General features: G+C 37.8%; 1 protein-coding gene across 1 annotated transcript in view; it reads right to left on the reverse strand.

Moving 5' to 3' along the window:
• TTN (titin) overlaps window positions 1–26937 on the reverse strand; it is a 272956-nt gene that overhangs the window by 186151 nt on the left and 59868 nt on the right. The window contains exons 46-77 of the mRNA XM_026454265.1: window positions 18344–21124; window positions 17268–17546; window positions 14722–15285; window positions 13933–14214; window positions 13554–13832; window positions 12838–13116; window positions 12463–12741; window positions 12058–12345; window positions 11664–11942; window positions 11290–11571; window positions 10917–11195; window positions 10529–10807; window positions 10149–10427; window positions 9740–10027; window positions 9328–9606; window positions 8901–9182; window positions 8525–8803; window positions 8128–8406; window positions 7737–8015; window positions 7347–7634; window positions 6822–7100; window positions 6326–6607; window positions 5004–5282; window positions 4604–4885; window positions 3494–3772; window positions 3090–3377; window positions 2652–2930; window positions 2280–2558; window positions 1893–2171; window positions 1493–1780; window positions 1072–1359; window positions 223–504 (exon numbers count right to left, since the gene is read on the reverse strand). Of these exons, the coding sequence (XP_026310050.1) occupies window positions 223–504; window positions 1072–1359; window positions 1493–1780; window positions 1893–2171; window positions 2280–2558; window positions 2652–2930; window positions 3090–3377; window positions 3494–3772; window positions 4604–4885; window positions 5004–5282; window positions 6326–6607; window positions 6822–7100; window positions 7347–7634; window positions 7737–8015; window positions 8128–8406; window positions 8525–8803; window positions 8901–9182; window positions 9328–9606; window positions 9740–10027; window positions 10149–10427; window positions 10529–10807; window positions 10917–11195; window positions 11290–11571; window positions 11664–11942; window positions 12058–12345; window positions 12463–12741; window positions 12838–13116; window positions 13554–13832; window positions 13933–14214; window positions 14722–15285; window positions 17268–17546; window positions 18344–21124 (11787 nt within the window). The remainder of the gene's footprint in view (window positions 1–222; window positions 505–1071; window positions 1360–1492; window positions 1781–1892; window positions 2172–2279; window positions 2559–2651; window positions 2931–3089; window positions 3378–3493; window positions 3773–4603; window positions 4886–5003; window positions 5283–6325; window positions 6608–6821; window positions 7101–7346; window positions 7635–7736; window positions 8016–8127; window positions 8407–8524; window positions 8804–8900; window positions 9183–9327; window positions 9607–9739; window positions 10028–10148; window positions 10428–10528; window positions 10808–10916; window positions 11196–11289; window positions 11572–11663; window positions 11943–12057; window positions 12346–12462; window positions 12742–12837; window positions 13117–13553; window positions 13833–13932; window positions 14215–14721; window positions 15286–17267; window positions 17547–18343; window positions 21125–26937) is intronic.

The following is a 26937-nucleotide window of genomic DNA, read 5'->3' on the forward strand; positions in this document are numbered from 1 at the left end:
TGCTTACTATAAAGGAAGAAAAAATTAAATCTAGAACCTTGAAGACTGACTGGTGTGATCATATGACAATACACGCTGACACAAGAAATGATAATTCATTAAAACTTGTTGAAGAATCGCAACAAAATAACCTTAATTATCCTTTTATATTGGAGCTCATAACTTTGCTAAGAGCCCAAATCAGAGGAGGATAAAGAAACGAAGAAGTTTAGTGTGTCTAACCTTTCACTGTCAACGCTGTGCTGCAGCTGGCGTCACCAACACCGTTATGAGCCTCACAAATGTAGTCCCCGCTGTCCTCAGCACTAGCTTCATTGATGGTAAGCAGTGCCACAGAATGAATGAATGACATGTTGTATTTCCAACTTTCATGAAGTTCACTGTCATTTCGGAACCATGAAACTTTGATTTCTGGAGAACCACTTATTTTACATTCCAGTTGAATGGATTCTCCCTGCTTTGCAACTTTTGAAGCTTCTAATTTCTTAACAAACTTTGGAGGTTCTAGTAAACCAAACGAAACAGTCAGTGAGGGATATTTATTACACATGTTAAAAGAGTTTGTTTTTGTAGCTGAAGATCCCATGAATTTATATTTAAACTGGTTTGTTATTAAGAATATACTTTCTGAGGATTTTGCAGTAAAATAAGTTATCTTTTAAGTTAAATAATCTCATAACATTTTTAATAATTTAGTTGATACTTTTTTTAGTTTGACTATGTAAGTTAAAACATAAAAGTTAATGTATTATAGATGTATTTGATCAACATTTAGTAATGATAAATCAGAATGCCATATAACAAGAAAGCATTAAAAAATAGACTAGACAGTTAAAATGACATTTAACAAATTTCAATTAAACAATACTTTTTGATAAGATTACACTTAGAGATACCCTAATGTAAAGAGAAAACACAACTTTGATTAATGTTGCCTCCAACACTAATACACAAATTCTAACATGTCCAGTTAGTTTATCTCAAACACTTAAAAACAAAAAAAAAACTTTTATAAGACAATTATGCAAACATGGTGAGGAACAAATATTGTGAAAAGCCATGGAATGATACCTTTTACACTGAGCTGAGCTGAGCACATGTCTTTGCCAACATCATTGGTTGCTTGGCAAGTATATTGACCAGAGTCTCCTTTGCCTACTTTAAGAATTCTCAAATGAGGAGTGTTTCCCACACATGTGATTGTATAGTTTCCTCCAGGACGGATCTCCTTGTTATCTTTTGACCAAGTGATTCGCATTGGTTGAGCACCAGTAACATGACACTCAAAATCAGCACTTTCTCCAGCAATAACATCTATAGATACAGGCTTGATGTCAAAGAAGGGAGATTTCTTGGGTTCTGGAAGATGAGAAGAAAGGCAATGTGTATTTTTTGTTTTTTGTTTTTTTTTTTTTGCCATTGGTCATTTCTACTTTGACAATGAAATATGAAGTCACAGTTTGCAAAGAAAAAGTGTGACATGTGAACAAACCTCTTGCTGTGAGTCTAGCACTAGAAGATGCTGTTCCGAGTGGGTTGGAAGCTGAGCAAGAGTACTGGCCAGAGTGACTCAAGTCAGTTTGCAAAATTTTTAAAGTTGCCACATTATCTACAAACGATGTCTGTAGATTTTCATCATCTCTTAAAAGTACTCCATCTCTATACCAGCACACTTGGATGGGTGCAGAGCCATTTAATCGACAAGTGAGTGTAACAGGTAACCCCACAGTTTGTTCAATGTCTTTTAATTGTCTTGCAAAGGAAGGTGGGAGTTGGCGCTCTGTAGGGAGACACGTAATACTTAAGGCGTTAGGAGATGAAATGAGAACTTCATCATAAAGATACAAGAGTTAAGGAAAAAAGGAATTTCTTAATTTGTAAAATATCGTCACCTTGAATTCTGAACACAGTCTTAGAAGAAGCAGTTCCTATACTATTTTCTGCTTTGCATGTGTACTCTCCGCTGTCATTGAGGTTCACCTTATTAAAAACAAGCGTGGCCACATTGTTTGTAAAGTAGGTCCTGTATTCAGGAGTTGGCCGTAATTTGGTGTCTCCTTTGTACCAAGACACTGTAATTTCTGGTGTCCCAGCAACTTGGCATTGTAAAGAAACCGAGTCTCCAACTGATGCCTCCAGAGGTTCCAGTTCCGTAACAAAATAAGGTGGTTCTAAGGAAGAAAGGCTCAAAATCAGCAACTGGAATTAATGAATATCAAAGAAACTATGCTACATGTTAGAAGAATGCAAATGATTTACAAGACAATAAGACAACGCACCTAATGTAGACACCAGAGCTCCACAAACATCCCTTCCTGCCTCATTTTCAATCTCGCAGGAATACTGTCCTGCATCTCTTTTTGTGCTATTCAGAATTTCCAGGATACAAGTTTTCTCTGTTGTGACTATGTTACATTTTTCAGAGGTAGTTATGTTAAAACCATCCTTTTTCCAAGTGACAGAAATTGGAAGTGTTCCAGTGTAGGTGCTCTCCAGAATTATGGACTTCCCTGGTTCTACAGAATGATCACTTAATCTCTTCACAAATGCAGCTGGTTCTAGTAAGTGACAAAGCACAGCAGTTAAACACAATAAAAACACAAGGATGTCAGTATACAGAAAATAGAAAAAGCAAATCCACTTGAGCAAACCTTTTACAAAGAGACGGGTAGTGCAAGATGCTTGGCCAGCGTCGTTAGAAACCACACAGGTGTATTCCCCACTGTGAGATATGTCAATATTAAATAATTCCAGTTCTGCCACAGTGTCTTCAAAATAGATGTTACACTGGTCTCCTTTCACTAGTTCTCTGGCACCTCTGAACCAGCCAACTTTGAATGGAGGGGTTCCTCTAATAACACTTGTGAAGGTTACATTTTTCCCTGGTAGTACTTCCAAAGGTTCAGGTTCTTTCACAAAAGACGGTGGTTCTATATAGACATGGAGAACAATGAAAAGATCCTGTAAGCTTCAAATGGAGTTGCAATTTTGAATAAAACTTTAGAGCACTTTCGAATGTTTGTCAACATAGATGTGCACCTGAAGAGGAGTTTGTGTGAAATTCCTTACAAGTTGGACTGTCTACTGACCTTGTACAGTTAGCACTGCGCGACATTCATCAGACCCAGCAACATTAGCAGCCACACATGTGTAATTGCCCATATCTGATGAATCCAGAGAATTCAACTGCAACGTGCAGACATTATCTGAAAATGTGGTCTGGTACTTTGCTCCACTGACAATCTTAGTTTTTTCGTGAAACCAGGCAACTGAGATAGGTGATGATCCAGCTACTTTGCACTCCAAGATGCAAGAGGCACCTAACACCCCACCAGTATTTTTCAGTCTTCGTGTGAAAGAGGGAGGAACTGTTCGGTCTGTGTGAGGAAAGGTAAGAGACTCATCATGATTTGAAAGAATAGAAGAGACTTGAAAGAAGGAAACTTGTAAAAGGAATTTGCATAAGCAACCAGAGAAAAATAGCAGAACTAACCTGAAACATCAACTACAGCTGTGCAGCTGCTTTTCCCAACATTATTTTGAACCTGGAAAGTGTATGTGCCTGCATCTTGCCTTTCAACTGAGAGAATCTTTAAGGAAGAGATTTTGTTGTAGAAGCTAAATTTGTGTTTTTGGCTGCTGGTCAACAGCTTTCCATCCTTGTACCATTCAACAGAGAGTTCCGGAGTGCCAGCCACCTTACACTCCAGAGTGCACGTTTCTCCTACAGTCACTGTCATCGGTCCTGCCTTCTCAACAATGACTGCGGGCTCTGAAATAAAACATGATATCCATTTGTCAAAGTCTGGGATCTTTACTGTGTCTCTACTATCACATTCACTAAGATTCTTTCTCCCAATGAGATGGTTATGTTAGGGTGCTCGCTCTCTCGACTTTAAAGTGTGATTCCATAATTACATGCAGTCATAGAATGATCGCTATTTTTTATTTTAATATTTTTTCTTTTTAGTTTTCTTTTTTCTTTATTTTTTACTTTTCCCACCACTCTTGCTGTCATCTTATAGCAATTATTCTTAAGAAATATATGTTCATGCACGACTCAACTCAAAACGATTTAAACGATGTGCATTAGATAGTATATATTGATTTCCACTTGACCCTCTGTAGAGCAAAGGCTACAGGTTATTGTGAATTACTTGGTATTTTTGCTCTACTTTAAGGTGCTAAAGACAATTCTTTGAAAGATGTTATTCAAACAGTTGTTTAATTGTCATTTAATTTTATGTGCAAGCTTTGCTATCAAATGCCAACCTTTGGAGTTCTTGTTAGTTTTAACAATTACTCTTGTAGCACATGCTGGGCTCTGTATTCTTTCATGCTTAATCAAAGAGAGTCATGATTACATCTGCTAATTGATTAAGAGAGGTAGTTATTAAACAATAAAACAGATGTTTACTTTTGTTAGAATCATAGAAACAGAAAAGAATGTTTGAAAGATCAACTATGTCTTTCCTCTTGACCTTTCAAATAGATGAGGATAACTATAGTTCTAGAAGAAATTCAGAAAAAGAGTCTGCCAGTAACTCTTAGTAATTCATTCCAGCATTTGGCACCAGTTTCTATCGTGGGTTATTTTACCAACCTAAGACGGTCAGTGTGGCCATGTTCTCCCTCATTCCACCATCATTCTTGATTTGGCAGATATACTTTCCAGCATTAGCTGGCTCTGCTTTCGCAAACTGCAGAGTTGCAACATTTTCCACAAATGTAATCCTGATGTTTTCACTTTCTCTAATCACTTCTTCCTTCTCTTTAAGCCACTGGACAAAAATAGGCTGGGCGCCTTCTATGGATGCTTGTAATTCAGCAGGCTCTCCAGCTACAACAGTGAGGCTGTTCAGTTTGGAGACAAATCTTGGTGGTTCTGGACAGGAAAAGATGGATGGAGATTTTTGAAAAGATTGTCCACATCATGTGAGAGTGAAAAAAATGGGATTTTGCACATTTAGGACATTTCTGCCATGTGAATGCACTATATTTACCTTTCAATTTTACAGTACAAACGCAAGTATCACTTCCCACTTCATTCTGTGCTTTGCAGTGGTATTCACCGATGTCTGAAGTGTCCACATTGAGAATGTGAATACTTGTGTGGAAGTTTTTGGATGCAATCTTGTATTTCTTGCTGCTTCTGAGTTGCCGCTTGTCTTTGTACCACACCACCTCAAACGGTGGTGTTCCCGAAAGTTCACATTCAAGACTGACTTCAGCATTTTTAAGGGTTTCTACTACAGGAGGGAAGCTGCTATAAACAGGTGGCTCTGTAAAAAACAAGAATTTCTCATGAATTGGGCTACTGAATTTCACAGAATGAAAGTTTTTTATTTGTCTTTAAATTGGAAAAAAAGTTAAGATATTCTAATGGGTAAGTAGAGTCCAGCACTATCACTCCATGGGATAACAGACTTCACAAGATAACCAGCTAGATGGGCAGAGAACCCAGATAGATCCGAGATGTCATTACTGAAAAGTTCAACATTCTGTCTACTCCCCCTTACTGATGTATCTTAGGCTACAAAGATTGAAACAAAAATTGTACACAAGCAAGTATAGCAATAAATAGGATTTGCACTAAGTATGGAATTCTAATTTCAAGGATGATTTTTTTTGGTATATGTTCTGTAACAGACACCTGGAAATCACCACAACATCTGTGATCTAAGTCTTCCATTTCAGCAAATGATTACTGCAATAACTGTCTTACCACAAGACAAACTTGGCCTTTGTGACAAAAAAAAAAAAAAAAAAAAAAAAAAGCACAGGAAAATTGCAGCAAAAAAATATGGGTACTGTTTGTACCAAGGTATAGTCATATAATTTTTAAAAGATAGGAAGTGATCCTTGAGAGAGAAGGAAAAAATATGATTGTCCTGTTTTAAACAGAAGTTTAAAACCTGTATTGCTCTCACTTTGCATAGATATAGTAAATGGCGCTTGTTAATGATATAGATTATAGTGAGAATGATATATCTGTAAGTTGATTGAAGGCAAAAGACTAATTTTAAAATGCCTACTTCATTTTTTTGTGTGCAGTTTTGGAACATCATGTTTGATGTTTGGCAAATGTGTTGAGGTAATCAGAATTATGACACTGGAATAACAGAAAAATATTTCATGATGACTAGTTACATGTAAGCAAAATTCAAGAAGGAAAAACATCTAAAAAGGGAAATAATACTAGCTCAGAAAAATATTCTATGATCTCAAATGGGAACTAAAATGATAGTAAATGAATAAAGAGCTATAATACCCAGGGGAGAAGACAGTTTTCATTTAATGAGAAACACAAGAACAAGATGTCTACCTTTTACTATAACCTTGGTACTGCAGCTTGTGCTGCCAGCAGGATTCTGAGCCTCACAAATGAAATCTCCACTGTCCTCAGTACTGAGATTGTTCATCTGTAGGACGGCCACTGAGTCAATGAAAGTCATTCTGTACTTATCACTGGCTGGAAGTTCATGTTCATTTCGGAACCATACAACTCTGATTTCTGGGGATCCAGCTATCTTGCATTCAAGTCGTGAAGAGTCACCTGCTTTCAAAATTTTGGATGCTTCTAATTTCTTTACAAACTTTGGTGGTTCTAAAGAGTCAGGAAAGAGGAGCGTATGAGGGAACAGAAATAAATAACAATAGTTAAATTAGGTAATACATAGGGAAGAGAAAAACATGAGCAAATACTGTCTACTATGTTAGAAAGAATACTACTTTCTTGATTGTTTAGAGACATTGTAACTGAATACAGAGAACCATAGACACAGTCAGACAGAAACATAAAAGCAATCAAACGTGCACACCTGTCACAAGTAACATTGTAGTACAAGAGTCGCTACCAACATCATTGGTAACGTGGCAAGTATACTGTCCAGTCTTAGAAGCATCCACTGAGTAGAGATTTAAGAAGCTAGTCGACCCTTCCAAGCCAATGAAACATTTAGGACCTGAGACAAGTTCCACATCATCCTTAAACCATTTTATTTTAAATGGTGGTGTTCCTTTTAGTACTGCCTTGAATTCCACTGTAGAATCAGGTATGGCTTGTTGTCGCCCAGGTTTCACTAGGAAGCTTGGTGGTTCTATAGATTTTGAGAGAGATATATTTAATTAAGTTGCTTGCAGTTGAATTATTGTGACAGTTTTATGGACATTTAAGAAAACACTCTTGAAAAGAGGCAATGGCTAAATATTTCTTGAACACAATGAATATGTGTCTAAAGAGCCGGAATCATAGAGATTTTAGCTCTAAAGGATACAAAGGTAAGAGTGATACATTTAAGAACCATTCACAAAGAAGAACCAAGAAGAGGTAAAGAAATTCTAACCTTTCACAGTTAAGATGCCACTGCATGCATCATCTCCTGCTACATTTGACACTTTGCACGTGTAATTTGCAGTATCTTCTAATTCCAGATTATTAACTTCTAGAGACACAGATCTCTCATGGCATACAAGTCTGTATTTTGCACTTGTGGATATTTCTTTTCCATCCTTAAACCACTGAGCACTAAGGGGAAGTGAACCAGAAACCTTGCACTCCATATGAATAGAAGAGCCCAGAACTTTATCCATTTTGGTTAATTTTTTGGTGAATGATGGAGGAATATTTTGATCTGTCCAATGCAAACAGCAAAACACATCCATTAATCTCTTGCTATTTGTTTACAAAGGACATACTATAAATAAGGGAAGTTGACTGGGGTAAAGATACAAACCTAGCACTCTTAGGTAGGCATCACAGCTACTGCTTCCAAAGTCATTTTCCACCTTGAAAGTATACTGACCGCTGTCCTGCGTCATTACTGACTGAATCCTAAAACTGGCCACGTTGTTTTCAAAACTCATTGAAAAGTATCTACTGGGAACTATTTGTTTCCCATCTTTAAGCCATTTCACTTTGAGTTCTGGTGTTCCAGCCACAACACATTCCAAAGTCACGGGATCTTTCTCCGTAACATCAACTGATTTAGCTTTCTCTATGATTTGAGCTGGTTCTGTAGTAGAAATGAAAATGTGGATGAGTTACACTGATAACTCCACTAGAAATAATGTCTGCTCACGAAACTGTCTCGGTAGACTATCTTTGAAAGAGAATAGCTTACAAACCTTGTACTAAAAGGAAAGCGTAACACCTCTCAACTCCTGACTCATTCTTGGCTTGACACGTATATCTCCCACTGTGTCCATTATCCACACTTCTGATTTGAAGCATGGCCACACTGTCCACAAATGAAATATAGATGTTATCATCTTCATCAAGAATCTGATCATCCTTTAGCCAGGTTATAGAAATAGGTGGAGAACCTGCCACGATACTCTGAAAGGTGGCAGAAGTTTTCAAAACAGTAGTGGTATTTTCTATCTTCTTAATAAACGATGGTGGTTCTGTGGTTAAATAAAAAAGTGTGAAAAGAAGAGACATATTGTAACTACTACCCATAATCATAAGATTAAAAAGCCTTACAGAATTTTTATTTGGTAGGCTCCTTCTTGTAAAACTGACCTTTCAGGGCAACTCTAGCACTGCAAGAGCAGCTGCCACCTTCATTGGATACAATGCACTGGTATTCCCCAGTGTCTGAAGGGTCACATTTGGTTATATGGAGGTTAAACACAGACACTCTGTAAGTCAATGTGTATTTTTTGCTGCTTCGAATTTCCTTGTTATTCTTCAGCCAAGTGACTTCAAACGGAGGTGTTCCTGCAACTTCACATTCCAGCTCCACGTCACTATCTTTTACTACCTCCACAGGCTTCAGCTCTCTGATAAAGGTGGGGGGTTCTAAAGATTCAAAAGGAAGACAGTAGCTTACTTAAGGGAAGACCCCAAACCTATCAGGCAGCACAGCCAAAATGGAGAATAGATTCCATTCACAAACCTTTCACTTTGAGTTCAATGCTGCAGCTCGCCGTGCCCGCATCATTTCGAGCTTCACAGACATAAGTCCCACTATTTTCTACCCTGGCACTAGAAATCTGGAAAGTGGCTAAACCATCAATGAAGGAAATGCCATGTTTCTGAATAGCTGTTATTTCATTCCCGTCTAGATACCAAGACACTCGAATTTCAGGAGTGCCTGTTATTTGGCATTCAAATGTTGTTGACTGTCCATTCCTCAGCACTAAGACTGGACTGGGCTTCTTAATGAATTGAGGAGGTTCTAAAGATGGAAAAAGAATTGTGATGTTCAATATTTTTAAAAACAGGTCACTGGGCAAAACTGCTTTCTCAAGCATTTTTCCCTCCCCACCCCCAGGCAAGAAAATTTAGACAAGCGAGAAAGTGAGGAGATGTAGAGACCAGACCTTTTACAAAGAGAGTGACTTTACTGGTTGCTGTGCCAACATCATTGCTTAGTTGGCAAATGTAGGTTCCGGAATCGGTAGCTTTGGCTGCAAAGAGCTCTAGAATGGTAGAGGTGTTGTCCTTCCAAACCGAGCGGGCTGCTCCTGAGTGTAGCTCTTTGTTATCTTTAAACCACTTTATTGTCATGGGTGCAGTGCCACCCACAAGAGCCTTTAACTGAACCCTTGTGTTGGGATTGACATCTTGTGACTGTGGCTTTTCCACAAAATAAGGGGGTTCTGGGGTGAAAGAAAAAAGAAGCAAAAGAAAAGAGGAAGTTTTATTTTGTAACTTAGCAATAAAGATAAAAATTGAGAAATGAAAGAAAAATATTTTGTAAGTTCTTGACAAGTGGAAGTAAAATTTGCCAACCTTTGACTGTCAGATGCCCACTGCACTGGTTGTGCCCTGCCTTATTGGTGGCAGAACAAGTGTATGTCCCGCTGTCTGTACCTTCCAGTTGACTGATTTCCAAGAAGGCAGTATTGTCATGAAAAGAGAATTTGTACTTTTCACTAGCTGATATTTCTTGGTCATCTTTGAACCACTGGATGCTTATGGGATGTGACCCAGCCACTATACATTCTAAGTCAATGAAAGAGCCTTTAATGCTGTCCATTTTCTTCAGCTTTTTGGTAAATGAAGGAGGTATGATAAGATCTATTCAATGAAAAAGCAAACAAAAAAAGGTCAATCTACTAACTTGTATTTTTTTTTTTAATTTTAAGGGAAGAAGGAGCATGGAGATGCCCAATCCTCCCTATAGAAGAACAATACCAACCTAATACATTAATTCTAGCCTTGCAGCTGCTCCTCCCAACATCATTTTGGACCTCGAAAGTATATTCTCCACTATCTTTCTTTTCTGTAGAAATAATCTTCAGTATTGAGACTGTATCAGTAACACTGATTTTATATTTTGAGCCCAGGGTCAGTTCTTGGCCATCTTTAAACCATTTGGCTGTAATCTCCTTAGTCCCTGAAAATTTAACCTGCAAAGTGGCTGGGTCTCCATGGGTGACATCTATAGACACAGCTTCCTCGGTGATTGTTGCAGGTTCTGTAGAAAACAAAGGGATAGATGTGGGTTGTGCATCACCCTGCTGAAAGGCTTACATCTGCATTTCTTCCTCAAACCCAAGGCAAACTTTCTGAACCAACCTTTTACTGAGAGTAATGCAGAACATCTTTGTATTCCTGCATCATTTTTGGCCTGACAGACATATTTCCCATCATGCTTGACTTCAATGCCACTGAGGTACAAACTGGCCACATTGTTCTCAAAGGTCATTCTTATGTTATCATCTTCAGTGATTTCATCGTTGTCTTTTAGCCAAGTCACCATAATTGGCAAGGAGCCCTTCAGAGTGGCCTGGAAGGCAGCTGTGCCTCCTCGGAGGGAGCTGGTACTCTCGATCTTCTTTATGAAGGATGGGGGTTCTAACAGAAGAATTAATTCTCAATCAATATTATCTCTATAGTAAAACAGGCTTAAAAAGAAGAATTGACTCTTCAGCAGAGCCAGTCCATCACTGGAACCAACACTAACCTCTTAAAGTCACCCTGGCACTGCAGATGCTGCTGCCCACCTCATTGGTCACCCGACACTGGTATTCACCAGCATCTGCAGCTACAAACTTGAGGATCTGCAGGCTAACCAGATGATCCTGAATGAAGGTCTTAAACTTTCTACCACTTCGCAGGGTTGTGTTGTCTTTGAACCAAGTGATCTCAAAGGGAGGAGTGCCTGCCACCTCAGCCAGCAACATGACATCGTACTCCTTTAAGACTTCAATTGGTTTAAATTCCTTGGTAAAGTAAGGTGACTCTACAGTAAAAAAGGAATGATTTGCATTAAGGGAGGAGGGGTCTGTGCCATGGGCCATAACTTTGGCAACACAAGAGGCAAAGTGAACACAAACCTTTGACTATTACAATGCTACTGCAGTGGTCACTGCCAGCCTCATTCTGGGCCTCACACATATATTCACCACTGTCTTCGATGCCAACATCTGTCAGTTTTAGAACTGCAGCAGACTCCACAAAAGACATTCTGTGTTTGCTGCTCTCCTTAATTTCTCTATCATTTGCAAACCATGTTATTTTAATTGGAGGGGTACCAGTTACTTTGCAGGCTAGCTGGGTGGCATCTCCCTTCTTTAACAGCTGTGATGGCTCTAACTTTTCAACAAATGTGGCAGGTTCTGTGGAAGGAAGGAATTTATTAAGAAATGTGAGAAAGAGGAGAGAATGTATAACAAGGGTAGCACAAAGATGTCAAGAAAACAACGCAAACCTTTTACAAACAAGTTTGCACTGCATTCCACGCCTCCAGCGACATTGCTGACTTTACATGTGTATGTGCCTGAATCAGAGGTTTTTACTGCATAAAGTTCCAAGGAACTCTCTAAAGCTTCTTTGGTGATATAGCAGCTTCCACCAGAAACCAGCTCTTTGTTGCCCTTAAACCATCTGATTGTGAGAGGAATAGATCCTTGGAAAGTGCTCTTCAGGCAGACTGCTGAGCCAGGCAGAACATCCTTTGAGCCGGGTTTAATTATAAAACTGGGTGGTTCTGAAGAAGGGGTATAAGAAAGAATTTCAAAGGGTTAAGAGGTCTGATCTAAGGGAAGACGACTTAATTTGAACATAATCTTTAATAAGGATAAAATGCAAAGTCTCCAGCCAACCTTGCACAATCAGGGCTCCACTGCTGTCTTTGCTTCCCACGGAATTTGTGGCTCGACAAGTGAAATTCCCTGCATCATTCATGTCTACTCTGATGATCTCCAAAGAAGCTGTGCCTTCCACAAATGCTATCCTGTATCTGTCAGAAGAAGTTATTTCTTTGCCATCCTTAAACCAGGACACCCTCATGGGGAGGGAGCCTGCAATTTTGCAGTCCAGTCTGCAGGTACCATTAACAACGCTATCCACGTTGCGCAAGGGTTTGGTAAAAAATGGAGCAATGTCTCGATCTGTTTGTGGCACAAGAAGGGAGAAATGGTCAATATAGAAAAGTGCTCAGTGATTGACTTTAGGCCATTTGTTGGGTTTCAAATGCATATGCAGCATCATTTTCTAAAAATACTAACCTAATACAGTGAATGTAGTCTCACAGGAGCTGCTGCCCACTTCATTGGAAATCTCAAATGTGTATTGGCCACTATCGTGCAGCTCAGCTGAATAAAATTTGAGCTGGGCAACATTGTTTTTAAAACTTATTCGGTATTTTTTACTGGCGACCAAGGGTCTCCCATCTTTGTACCATTTGGGCTTCAGTTCTGGCGTGCCTGCCACTGTGTACTCCAGTGTGGCGGGATCTCCTGCTGTCACCTGGATCAGTTCTGCTCGCTCAATGATTTTGGCAGGTTCTACGATGGTATGAAATAGTTAGGATCCTAAATGCATAGTAGAGTTTCACTTTAAATCTAAGTAGCAGTTTGAGGTTTAAATGTTCCTACACAAACCTTTAACTATTAATTCCCCAACAGATGTTTGGCTTCCAGCTTCATTTTCAGCCAGGCACGTGTATTTGCCTCCAAAGCTAATCTGAACATCAGGGATTATCAAGACTGCAACACCATTGGAAAAGCTCATTTTGATTTTTCCGTCTTCTCTAATGACCTCTTGTCCTTTCATCCATGTGACAGAAATGGGTTCTGACCCTCTCACAGCAGCTTGCAGGGTAACAGTTTGTCCTGCTAGTGCAATAAAATCATCTACTTTCTTTACGAAGGTTGGAGGTTCTAATTAAGGAAAGAGAACATATAAAACATATCAATTCCCGAACACTTTCAACACCATCTATATTTAAGAGTTTTATCAAGATTATATTTATCTTGTCCCAATACTATTTCATAGTGTTAATTAGAAGAAGAAATAAAAGTTAAGAATAATTATAATTCCATCCAAGAGATAGAGGTATAGACGATACATGTTTGTCAGCTGACAAAATGGCTTATTATGTAATTCCCTTTTGGTATCAGATAATAGATATTTACACTGGTCTCAGGAAAAAGACCAGGTGAAAGTTATTGACTTTGTTCCCAAGGTCCCAGGTCAAACCAAGACAAAACAAATTTAAAGGATAGGACAAGAGAAAAAAGTATCAGTTTTTCTTCCATGGGGTAAGAAAGGTATTTTGACAATTTGTTAAAGAGACATTAGCTTTTCAAGCACTAACCTTTGAGTAAGTGTGTTGCCCTGCAGCCACACTTGCCAACTTCATTAGCAACAACACATTCATAGTCACCAACATCTGCGCTATTAAAAGAAAAGATCTCCAGACACACAAGAGACTTCTGAGAAAACAATCTGTATTTTTTACTACTTCGAATTTGTTTCTTATCTTTAAACCAGCTAATTTCAAATGGTCCAGTGCCTGAGATTTCACACTGAAGTAGAGCATTTGTTCCTCTCACTATGTCCGCAGGCTCAAGAGTTTTGATGAAAGAAGGAGGTTCTACAAAAGCATGAAAGCATTGTGTAAGTAATGAGTAATAAGTAATTAAAAGGGAAATCTTTTCTCAGAAAAATACTGGATGGAAACTCAGTAAACAAACCTTTGATAACTATTTCAGTACTGCAGCTATCACTGCCAACGTCATTCACTGCTTCACATGAGTAACTCCCACTGTCTTCAACTTTTACATCCGTAATATCAAGTATGGCCTCAGAATTGACAAAATACATTCGGACTGTGTTACTTTCACTGAGTTCTTTGTTATTTTTAAACCAAGTAACCTGGATCACAGGTGAGCCTTTCAGCTTGCAATGGAGGCGTGCTGATTCACCTGGCAGCATTAAATAAGAGGGATCCACCTTCTTCACGAAGGATGGTGGTTCTACATGAAGTTTACAAAAAAGAAAAAGGAGAAGATATCTGAAACATAAACTCCACAAAAGAAAAGTAGACATATACAACAAGGAGACCCGACACACATAAAATTTCTGAAAAAGCTGTGGTGCATTTAATAGGTTCCTATCATTCTAAGACACTTTCCCAGTCTCTTGATTTAAAATAAAATAACAATAAACAGGCTACCTACACAAAGAACAATTTTATAAAAGAAGATAGTTAAGAATTTCCCAGACACTTGGAATTTTTTCTTAGAAGAAATTTTAAGCAAGCTTTGTTAATAGCAGACAATTTAGAAGAACAAAAGTAAGTGAACTTTGAAGAGGATTAAAACAATAAAATCAAACAATGCCAGAACTTTCCCAAACCATAATGTTTGCTGAATGGCATTATTTTAATAACAAAGTGTACTGACTGAATTGTTTGCCAACAGTTTTTCTACCAAGGATTCCTTGCAGAGAAGGGACTGGAAATACATTCACATGTTTCTTACCTCTGACAGTGACTGTGGCTGAACAGGAGCTGCTTCCAGCCTCATTTGAAGCTATACAGACATAGGTTCCTGAATCTCTCAGTTTGGCCAGAGGAATCTCAAGTGTTGCTATTTTATCTTCAAAACAGATCTTATAATCTTTCCCTGGGGGGAGTTTTTGCCCATCTTTGTTCCATGTAACTGTGACTTTTCTGTCTTCATCTACTTGGCACTCAAGGCGGACCTTCTTATTGATAGCAGATTGCACAGACTCTAATTCTTTAATGAAATGTGGCTTATCAATGATGACCAACTCTGCTTGGCAGATGTCTGCTCCAAATTTGTTAGAAGCCTTACAAGAATAAACTCCTCTATCTTGAATGGTAAGGTTTGAGAGTTCTAAAATGTGTTTGTTTTCTGCGTCGGAAATCTTCCGGTTAGGTGAAGGTGAGAGTGCAGCACCATCTTTCTGCCAAATGGTTTCTATCACAGGAGTCCCTGTCACTGTGCAGAGGAACTTGGCTGACTTACCCACAAAAGTCGTAAGGGACTTAGGTCTGGAGAGAAAGGTTGGTGGATATGCCTCTGCAAAAGAAATTTTTCCAGCATTACATTTAGTCCCCACCAAAGCACTTGCTGTAATTATATATTCCGAGACAGAGGAAAGATGAGTTAAGTCTTTAGATAGACGTGAGCCATAATTTAAAATAGAGTAATGCGTTAATAAGAACAAAAGACTGTCAAAGGAAAGGGATGAGAGTGTTCTTTATAAAGGAGCAAGACATCGCTTTACTTGTCTCTATCAAAGAAAAGACAAGTGTTCCTTTATTAAGTAACATTGCTAAAGATTTGTCCATTTTAGTGGCTGATTGATTAATTATTTGATAAGCTATTGAGCTGATACTTTAATTCTGCAAATTAGAAGACTATGTAAGGAAGATAAAGAAAATGTATTTGACTCTTCTGAAGAGTAGGGATATTAAGTGATAAGAAGATTGAAGTAGTTGTGTAATGTCTTTGTAACCCTCATGTCAACTGCCTGGAAATTCTTATATGGCTTAACTATGAATGCATCCTCTAGGCCAACTCAAACTTGTAAAAATATTTAATAGCAGCAACTTCCTCTTTCCATTCTGCATCTTGAAGCCAGACTTTCAGAACCTCTCTTTTAGATTTTTTTAAGTCATCCTCTTTATCCTTTCCTCTTATTATCTGATTCTTCAATATTAGTTGCATTCCTAAGTTGACCTACTTTGAGTAAAGAAACTTCCAAAAGTGTCCGTATGAATAATATCATGCACTTGGTTTTATGGAGACATTTTGACCAGAGTGAAAAGCATTGGTTGGGTCATGATGGGCCTGGGTTTTTCTTAGGATCATGTAAAAGGATTGTAGAGAAGAGGAAGCTATAGGGAACCTGATCGTTTTCATGTCCAAGAGATGTGCTGCATTTGCCCTTCCCCTTGATATTCTCATTGACAAAGAAGACCAAGAGACAGCCTTCCCTGACAGTCCAAGTATGGCTTGACTGCATCTCTACCCCTGTCCTCAAAACATAGTTCATACTAACACTTTCTCTTGGGAAGAGGGAAAGAAAGAAAGATAGAGAGGAAGGAAGGAAGGAAGGAAGGAAGAAAGAAAGGAAGAAAAGCTAGCTACTAATATTTTGGTTAATGAAGGAATTCAAGTATTTGATGAGTGTTAACTATTTGAAAGTCAACCTATGTATCAATTAGAAAATTGGGAATAGGATATTTATGTAGTTGTCTTATTTTCTTTTTCTTTTACTTTCTTTCTTTTTTTTAGATGGAGTCCCACTATGTTGCCCAGGCTGGAGAGCAGCAGTGCGATTCTGGCTCACTGCAACCTCCACCTCCTGGTTTCAAGCAATTCTCCTGCCTCAGCCTCCTGAGTAGCTGGGACTACAGGTGCATGACACCACACCTGGCTAATTTTTTATATTTTTAGTAGAGATGGGGTTTCACTGTGTTAGCCAGGATTGTCTCGATCTCCTGACCTTGTGATCCACCTGCCTTGGCCTCCCAAAGTGCTGGGATTACAGACGTGAGCCACCGTGCCCAGCCGTCTTTTTAAATTAGTAAAAATGCCTAGAGTGAGAATCCTAGTTTTCAGTCCTGTACTAGCTCCCTGTCTTACATAAGGATTTAATTTTAGACTTAGACACTGACTTTTTTAAGTTTGTAATTCTGCTCTTAATTTGTTATTTGATTTAAAATTTTTAAATACATTGAGACTTTTTTTTTCTTTTTAGTAGCACCAAACTGTCCTGATATGTTTTATATGAAGGGCCAAGGTGAGCTCATTTGATTACTTAACATTGTTCTCAAATAATAAATTATTTTTTCTTTGGTCAGTGGTGGAAATATGACTGTAAATAATGATTTCTTATCCCATATAGGCTCTGCAGTACCTACCTACCTTGTTACCGTCTTGGTTATTGGTCTCTCCAGTTGGTAATACAAGCATTTCCCACACATGTACAAAAAGCAAAAAGGACAACAATATGAAATGAAATGACAACATCTGTTCCAATGTATGGCATTTACCTGTCACAGTTAGTGTGGCTGTACAGCTGACACTGCCATACTCATTGGAAGCTTTGCATGTATACTCGCCGCAGTCAACCACCTGGGTTCTTAGGATTTCAAGGCTGGAGACATATTTTGAAGATCGAATAGAACACTTGTCACTCTCATAAATTTCTCGGCCAGCTTTAAACCACTGGAACCGGACATTGGGAGCACTTTGGATCTCACAGGTGAATTTGGCTAGGTGGCCCAGTGCTACTTCCAGGGGTTCGATTCTCCTCCTGATCACTGGGGCAGCTGCAAAGGGAAGTAGAGTCCATTAACATGCCTCCTTACCAGGCATATGACATTTTTCTCTTTCTTCTAACTTTTGTTGCTGTTAATGGAGTAAAACAGTTGAAATTGGTGAGATGGATTACAGCAGTTTAAGACAAGTGACTGGAAAATGAGAAAGATCATTGAAGGCAAAAGAAGACAATAAGCTTTTTTAAAATAAAAACATATTCAATCATTGCTCTGCAGTGAATTGTGAAAAAAAGGTGACGCTATTGGATTACATGCATAACAACATAATATATTATTTAAATATACCATGCTGAATGGGAACACTGAAAATCATGTGAAGAAACATGATATACTAAATAAAGTGATGAAGTGAAACAACAGCAAAAAAAAAAAAAAAAAAAAAAAAATAGAAAGAAGAAACAGACAACTAATCATGGTTATTTTGAATCTAGGGTGAGACCAGTGATTTCACAGTGGCTAGGTGTTCACTGATACTTTTTATTACATATTATGAAAGTTATCCTCATATGAAAATAAACTAAAAAGCTTCTCTATTGGCATTATGAAACATATAAAAAGATGTTTTATTTTTAACATAAGTAGTACCATGGATATGATAGCATAGCACCCAACAGGGCAGTAAGGGAAAAGCTGAGTTCATAACCATGATTATGTCTGTGATTTCATTCTTACTCTAAATAAATTACATTCTGGAAGTTGCAGACAAGTGAAAATTTAAGTGGTGCAAGCTAAATCATTACAATCCAGTGAATGTTAACACTTGATCTATTTCATCCTTAAAATCCAACCTCTTTTTACTACAGTGAGTTTGGCTGAAGTTGCTGTTTTTCCGCTGTCATTCAAGGCCTCACAGACATACTCTCCTTGATGGTCTCCGGTATTTACTTTGTCGATGACTAGCGTATACGTATTTTGATCTTGTAAACACTTGAACTTTTCATCTGAAGGCACCAGTTTATTCTCAAAATACCAATTCACCTCTTTAGCATTTGTTATGGATGTTGTGAGGTGTACAATGTCACCTTCCTCAGAAACAGTGTCCATTAAGGGTGTCTGTATCATGGGGCCATCCTCTTTGATTAAGCCACCCTCAGCTTCCTGTATTTTTACTGTACCAACCTCCTCAGTACCACTTTCAGAGGAGGACTCCTCTTTTTCCTCTGATGGTTTCAGACTCTCATCTTGTTTCTCATCAGAGACAACAGCTGAAGCAACCCCATTAGTGACAGTTGTGGCATCCAAATATTTAACCTGACTTTGCACGTTAAAACAACTGACCTCTTCAGTTGAGATAAGATATTTAGATTCAACTTCTGGTTCAGTAATGGGTTCAACCTTCTGTGAACCTGAAAAAGAATCCATTTCTTCCTGCAAACTTGTTTTGGCTCCTTGCTGAATTCTAGGACCCTCAGCTGTTAGGATGCTTATTTCCTCATATATAATAGCACACAAAACATCCTTAAGTTCCATTTTCAGGTTAGTGATTTGAGGATCAACATCTTCAATAATGATGGTTACTTCTTCTGTTATAGATTTCGCTGAAGTAACAAGGTACGTGCACATGATGTGTCTGGGCTCTTGGGTGATGTTTACAGCCATGACCTCCACCTTTTCAATGTTTCTTAGCCACTCAGAGAAAAGACCTGGCTGCTCACTGGCCACAGCTGCTTGCAAAGCCCTGCGGATTTGAATTTTCAGATTTAATCGCTGCTCTTCTGGAATACCAGAAAGCAAGCTTTCCTTAGATAGAATGTCCCTTCCCTGTACCTCCTGCACTTTCTTTATCGCCACAGGCTCTCTTTTAGACTCAACGATTTGGTCTGGGGGCATCACCACGTTGTCAGAATGCTCTTCTTTGAGCAGTACCTGCTTTTCTTCAAGTGCTAGCGGAAATCTTAAGGACTTGCCTTCCTCAATTCTGACCGCAGAATGTTGCCCTGCATTTTCCAGTGGATCTGTACTTTCTATCAAAATTTCAGCTCCTTCTGTGAATGAGTGTTCTGAAGGGACTAGGGGCTCATAGTTTACCTGAGAGATCATGACATCAGGACTCTGGAGACTCTCCACATGTCCCTCAGCTAAGCTCTGACTCAAGATGAGTGCACTTTGTGCCTCTTGCTTTTGAACAGTCACTCTTTGGTCTTTGTTAGCATCAGATACTGTCTTTTCTTTTGGTAAAAGCACTTCCTCAGACACAGAGGTTAGATAAGAATGCACTGGAGGTTCTATTGAAGACTGTGGATCATTCCCTTCAGGTTCAGTTAATAAAGTTTTCAGAGGCTCAACTGTTAATGAATTAATTTGTTCTATGAACATGGCACTTGGGAAGATTTTATCAGTCTCTGATAGAACCGCCTGTGTCTCAGGTTCTTCAAGCATTAGATTGCTTTCTTTGGAGAAGGTTTTCTGGGGCTGTACAATCTGCAGCTGTAGGTTGGGAGAGGGTTCCTTGAGAGGCTGAAAGTGAGTGCTGCCATTGATGCAAAGAAATTCCCTGGTGCTTTCAGGAGTGGACTTGTCTTGCTTCAAAATGGATTGTAATTCCTGAGCTCCCAAAGGAAGCTGACTGCTCAATTCATTGGCTTTAGCAATATGCTCATAAGATAGTTGCTGGTTTTCTTCTGTAATTAAAGCAGCTTTCAAAATGGTATCTTTTACAAACGTTGCAATTTCCTGCTCTGAGTCAAGTGCTTCAACTGTGGGACCCTTTAATGGTGTCTGTGGAAAATCCTCAGGAGCCTCCGGTGTGGACTTTGCTTTGCAGGGGATATCAGTCATGTCTGTGTCTTCCAGAAGCACAAGAAGCTCTGCTGCACAGGTGGACTCACCCAGCATATTCTCTGCTTTACAGATATAGAGGCCACTGTCTTCCCTCTGAGGGTCATTGACAATGAAAGTCCCAGAGCCATCAGGGTTATGAATGATAGTGTAATAAACACTGGTGCAAAGCTGCTTGTTTTCTTTGAACCATGCAACGGTAGGGGCAGGCTCTCCAACCACTGTGTACTCAAAGATGGCAGGAAGTCCTTGAGCACAGCGAACTGGTTTTAACTCCTTAAGGAAGTGAGGAGGACAAGGACCTCCAAGCTTTTCCAGAGATTTTGCCACTGCTGATTCTGTTTCTGTGTCTTTGTGACCCTCTCCTTTGGAATTTATTTTTAGATAGGCACTACATATTGCCTGTCCATAGTCATTACTGGCCATACATGTATACTCTCCCTCATCCTCCAATGTGGTGAACAGAATGATCAGGCTATGATCATCACCGTCAAAAACAAATTTGTAGTCAGCAGAAGGGTTTAATGGCGCTCCATTAAAGAACCACTGAATTTTAGGTTTGGGGATGCCAATGACAGTTACAGACAGTGTAGCCACATCCCCCATGCTTGTATCAGTACTTGACACTTCTTTGGTGAAAACTGGGACAGTGCCTTCCTTTTTGGAATCAAATTTAGTTGAGTAAACTGGAGGTTCAGACAAAAGTTCAAGTGTTTCGTTTATATTAGATAAATGAAGTTCAGAGCTATGAAGTCCTTCTTCCTCGGCAGACAGAAAAGAACTAGAAAACTCTGTATGGGGAAAAATGATTATTATTTTACTACAAAATTTTATTTAATAAAAAATAGAAATCAAAGAATTAGATACCAGTTGATGGCCTTCTTCTGCTTTATTCCTGGAATGATTAGATTATTCCAAGATGAATTTATCAAAAAGCACATTTCTAAATTTTTCTTAGCTTAACATATAAAATTACACAAAATTATAGATACTGTACAAATGCAATTTTTGATCCACTTCATCTGTGTTAGAGTTCATAAGTTTTAAAAATGATCTCATGAGTTTTTCTTGAGATATAATTCCAATTTTAAAGTTTGAAAAACTGCTGATTAGTTATAATAATCCAGCACTATTTAAATTGACTTCTAAAAAGATCCAGAATTGTTATTTGTATTTAGAGTTTTCTTGAGTTTAAGAATAATCTTCTTTGTTAAAGACTGATTATTTCCAAAATAAAACATTGATGTTCTAATTACTGCCTCTAAAGTCATTATTAAAAATAAGAGGCTACAGGAAATGTTTAATTTGGATTTGTAAGAGAACCACTGTTTTCAGTTTCTAGAAATGCAGGCCTTCTTTCACCTGTGTAAATCACCATATTACTTGAACAAAGCCTTTACATGAGGCATTAGCCAAGAATATAAGAGAATCAAAAAGAAGAGAAAACAACTCCAATATTAAAAGTTCCTTGTATTTTATTGTATAAGAAAACCTACACAGAACCACTGAGCAAGAAACAAAGCAGTGCATAACAGAGACTCTTCAAACAGTATCCTGGATGACAGGATGAAAGACATGTAATTTTAAACAATTTGATTTTTTATTAAACCTGTTAGGGATGTAGAACAGGCCTGTTACTAGTAGTTTTATTGCCTTAGCAAAAGGCAGTTTTATGATTTTATTTGGTGACTTCATTTGCATCACATGAAATAGACTTATACTTTAATTCCTTTCTGTTCTAGCATACAAGCATTAGAAGACAGGACTCAAGTGTCTGCTGGCTATAAAAATACCGGAGAAACTCATCTATAGCATGCAGAATACATATTCAGGTATTTATTATTTTAAGTAAACCATAAAACCATTGATAATTTTACATATTAATGATGATCACTTAACTTTGCATTTAATCTGCAATACGTAATTCATGTTACCTTTCCCTTCACTTGAACTCACAAAATATCTGTAAAGGTAATGAATGTGAATACAGTTAAAATACCCTTACTCACTAGTATGTTGAAATATTTTCAAATGTTTTCCCTTCAAGCCATGGTATTATTAGCCATAAAAAGGATAGTAAATGAAATTCAAATGTGCTGAAACTTGAAAGGCATAGTTTAAAAAATTACATGTAGTGCTGGCAGCTATTAATTGTCTAAACTCAACTATCTGCATTACAATAAATTCTTTGTTCAGAATCAGAGAAACTAATATCTCAGGGTTTTATGTTATGTGCCATTGAGTCAGAAAATAAAAAATTCCATTTCATTATCTATGACAATTAAAGTAAGCCAAGGCTTACTTTTCTTTATTTGGTCACTGTTATTCTGCATATACTCAAGTTCACCATACTTGAAACTAACAGAATTACAGAATTCTAATGAGCAAAATCAAACAAAGCCCTCCTTCTTATATGAATAAAAGTGTTTTTCAGCTCTTCCTGAAATCCAGTAGGACATTAAAACTTTTTCTATTTCTCTCTTTCTTTCTTTTTTTTTTAAGAAACAAGGTTTGAACTGTTGCTGTGCTGTATGATGCTTGAGTAAAGCATGCTTGTCATGTTTGCTTCAATCTGAGTTTCTCATTAATTTTAACATGCATCACGTGACTAAGCACAGAATAAATCCCTAAGTTCCTAATCTATAGAATTAGTTTTATTTCAGGAATTTGTGATGTGATACATTACATTATGTCTATAATTATTATCACAGATATTGTGTGCTCACTGGGTGGAACAGGAATGATTGTTCCACAATAGTATATCTACGCTGATGAGTTATGGTGGCTCAAACAGATAAATCAAAATTTTTTTTTGTGAGGAAGGCAGGGGAAACCTGACTGCTCTGCCTACTTTCTGTACATTGTCTCTATTGCTTCTTTAATTTGGATAGCTGTTAGAGAATTCCCATGTTGAGAATAAAGATTGATAGATGAAGGAAACATAATAAACATAATTGGATATGAATTCTTTGGAAAATTAAAGTGTTTATATTTCAAATTAAATTAAAATTAATATTTTAAATATGATCATGGTACTTAAGTATTGCCGAACGCAGGTGACAAATATAGCTATTTAGTAATAATAAGTAATTTAAGAGGTGGAGGGAGATAAAATTTATCTTTCATTGTAGCATTCTTTCTCTCATCCTTTGTTACAAAATTAAAGTTTATTCTAAATTGTATTAAGAATAATTACTATTAGGATGACACAGAACTCTATTGTTGAATGATTGCCTCTAAGGTCTTTTGTTCCTACCCTTCATTTTCAGAATTTGTTTATATTTGTCGAGTCTTATATGAGAAGACTTAGGTCCATGTTAGTAATAGGTAAGATATTAAGGTGTATGCTAATTTACTGTTATTTTAATTTTAAAAGACAAAATTAAAGAGTTACTTTAGAAACATAAACATCATAATAAAAATTGAATGCTTATTAAGCTATATTCATTTTAAAGATGAAATTCAGTGAAACTAATAGGAAAGCTTGATATCTTATTATTTACATATAATCTGAAATACAAATTGCCATATTGACTAAATTCTAAAAATATCCCACCTTTTTTTTTTAATTTTAAAGATTCTGAAATCAGAATACAGTTTTAAAATCTACATGTAAGCACAATGTGATAGTTTCCCTTTTTTTCCCCAGGCCAATACTAAATTATTGCTGCATTTTACACTTGATGTCATCTCAAAAATTGAGAAAAATAAGGTGTCTCCAAAAGTGGAAAGGTCTTTATATGCTTATTCTGCAAATGTCTAGGTGAATCCTGCGCACAAAGAGCACAATTGGTCCCTTGAAGCCAGTGAGAATTAAAGCACTTATGTAGAGGAATATTAATAATGAAAATATTTTTTAAAGAGATGAAGTTAACATATTAAGATTGAAATGGCAAACAGATTATAGAGTTAGTTGCCAATTGGGAGAAGCTGGTTTTTGTTGTTTGTTTTGCCTATTCTAAGTCGAAGTAAATAAACATGGGTTTGGATGCAAAGGGGTTACAATTCCAAAAATAACTTAGAATGGGGGCAGAGAGGAGATTTGCCCTTACCAATTTGTCTGCGTGGTCATCTGATATGGTCTCCACGTTTACATTGTACTTTTGCATATATGGTTTATCTGCTAAAAGAGAGTCCATTCCACTGAAACACTTTGTGGAGGAGGCATGAGGGTAAATAGAAGTACAAATAATTAGGTAGCCAAGAAGAGATTTAATTGTGTTTCATGTTACACAGCATGATTAACTCAAGTGATGATTCCACAGTTCAGATAACAAAATATTTACATGTGTTACAAAGATGAGATTTCTACACAGAGGTAATTTCTCCAGCAGTCTCCAAGATAATGAATTCAAATATAGTGGACCTGTTTGGAAGTTTATTAGATCCATATAATTTGGAAAATATGAAAGCACTCAGATCAATTCTAATAATTACTGAGGCACTAAAACATTACATTTTAAGTTAAGGTGAGTGCTGCAAAGGTCTCAGCCACTCCTGATTTGTTTGTAGCTACACACCTGTACTCTCCTTCATCACTCTTTACTAAGCTTGTTATAAACAGGTTGTGGAACCCTGTGCCACTTTCCTCAACACTGAACCTTCTTCCTTGGACCAATTTCCCATCTTTGTACCAGTAAACCGTGGGTCTTGGAGAGCCACGAACTAAGCACTGAAAATATGCTGCTGTACCTATTGGTGCATAACAGTCAGAAATACCTTTGATAAACCTGGGAGGCCCTTCCACCACCTGAAATTCAAAAAAACTTTCTGTGTAATTGCTCTTTAAGACCAATTCTTCTGTCAAACTGCTTAAAGTCACTTTGCTTTTCTTTGCTATCATAGCAAATATTTCGGAATCTCCCAAGGTGAGGAATCCCCGACAGATAGCCTCTCCTACACAATTCACAGCTCTGCACCTGTATGTTGCACTATCAGAAAGACAGACATTTCTAATTTTAAGAGTATGACTTCCCTTCTCCTCGCTAATCACATATTTAATGTTATCTGGCTCAATACACATATATTCTTTATACCACTTAACTTCGGGAGTAGGGATGCCTATGACTGAACATTTGAACACAGCATCTGAATTTTCTGGAATTTTAAAATCACAAATAGGCATTATAAAGCGAGGAGGCATTTCAAATACTTCTAAATCAATTTTTAGTTCTTTGTCTTCTCCCGCCCTTGAATCCATATTTGGATCTACAAAATTAAATGGAAGAACATCTAGACTCACAATCATACTTTTATGGTCAGGAGTAAATTCAGGAACTGTCACTATTTTCACCTGCTTCTCAAATTCTTTAACGTCTTTTTCACTTAATTCAACTTCCAGGACAATTTCTTGAGGAGAAGGTGTTCTTGATGATGTGGTGTTTTCCAAATCAAACTCCATGACATGCTGATGTGTTACTGGAGGTGGGAGTGCCACCACTCTTTCTTCTTGGGACATTATGTCTACATTTGCAAAGCTCTTTGCTTCCCCTATGATGTTTACAGCATGACACATGTACTCTCCCCCTTCTCCTTTTTGAATGTTTGAAATTTCCAGTGAACACACATTACCCACCCTTTCCATTTTGATTCTTTCATCTGGCTCTAGTAAAGATTTATTTCGATACCACTTCACACTAGGAACTGGAAGACCTTCAACTTCAACAATGAAGCCTAGTGTTGTGTTTTCATACACCTTCCTTTTGGTCAGAGGTTCAATAAAAGATGGAGGCATTTCATTGTCTTTTGGCTCAATGGCTTCATTGGGTGTGCCAAATGAATCGGAATGCCATATTTCATCAGCTGAACCTCTCTCTTCTGTAGGTGTGTAGAAATGCTCATTTGGTGTACTGTCTTCCCTTTCTATTTTTGACGGATATGTTTTAAAAGTACCAGTGGGGTTTGGTCCTCCAGTAGGAATAGAATATCTCTCTAGTGCCTCCCCTGGGGGTGTGGAGTATCTCTCTAGAGTCTCTCCTGGGGGTGTGGAGTATCTCTCTAGAGTCTCTCCTGGGGGTGTGGAGTATCTCTCTAGAGTCTCTCCTGGGGGTGTGGAGTATCTTTCTCCTATCTCACCTTCGGAAGGTGTTGAATATCTTTCAGCAACTTCCCCTAAAGGTGTGGAATATCTTTCAACTGTCTCACCTCCTGAATATATTGAGGATTGTTTAGTTACATCTGAAGGATTAAAATATAAGTCAGGGGACTTTGGAGATTCAAAATATTCAACAGACGATGGTGGGGTATAAAACTGATCTAACTCAGATATTTCTTCACTAGTTGTACTTCCCACACCAACGGAAATGTCAGACTCAGGAGAAAATGGACGACCTAGTGATTCCTGTTTCTGGTTGTAGTATTCGTACACAGTGTTGAAAGTTACTTCTTCCACCTCCATTGAAGTGATTGATTCACTCTGGACAAGCTTTGCCTGGTCTCTGCTGTCTTTAGTTTCAGGAACCTCACGCTTTCCAGCAGCAAGTAAATATTGTGTTAGGGAGGTCTCAGATTCCACTACCTTAGTGGTATGTGCCTCATCTACTTTAGGAATATTTTGAGAAAAACTAGTTTCTATCATTTCTCCTAAAGTGGAGACAGAAGTTTC

Source organism: Piliocolobus tephrosceles, chromosome 11 (assembly GCF_002776525.5).
Source record: "Piliocolobus tephrosceles isolate RC106 chromosome 11, ASM277652v3, whole genome shotgun sequence".
NCBI classification, from domain to species: Eukaryota; Metazoa; Chordata; class Mammalia; order Primates; family Cercopithecidae; genus Piliocolobus; species Piliocolobus tephrosceles.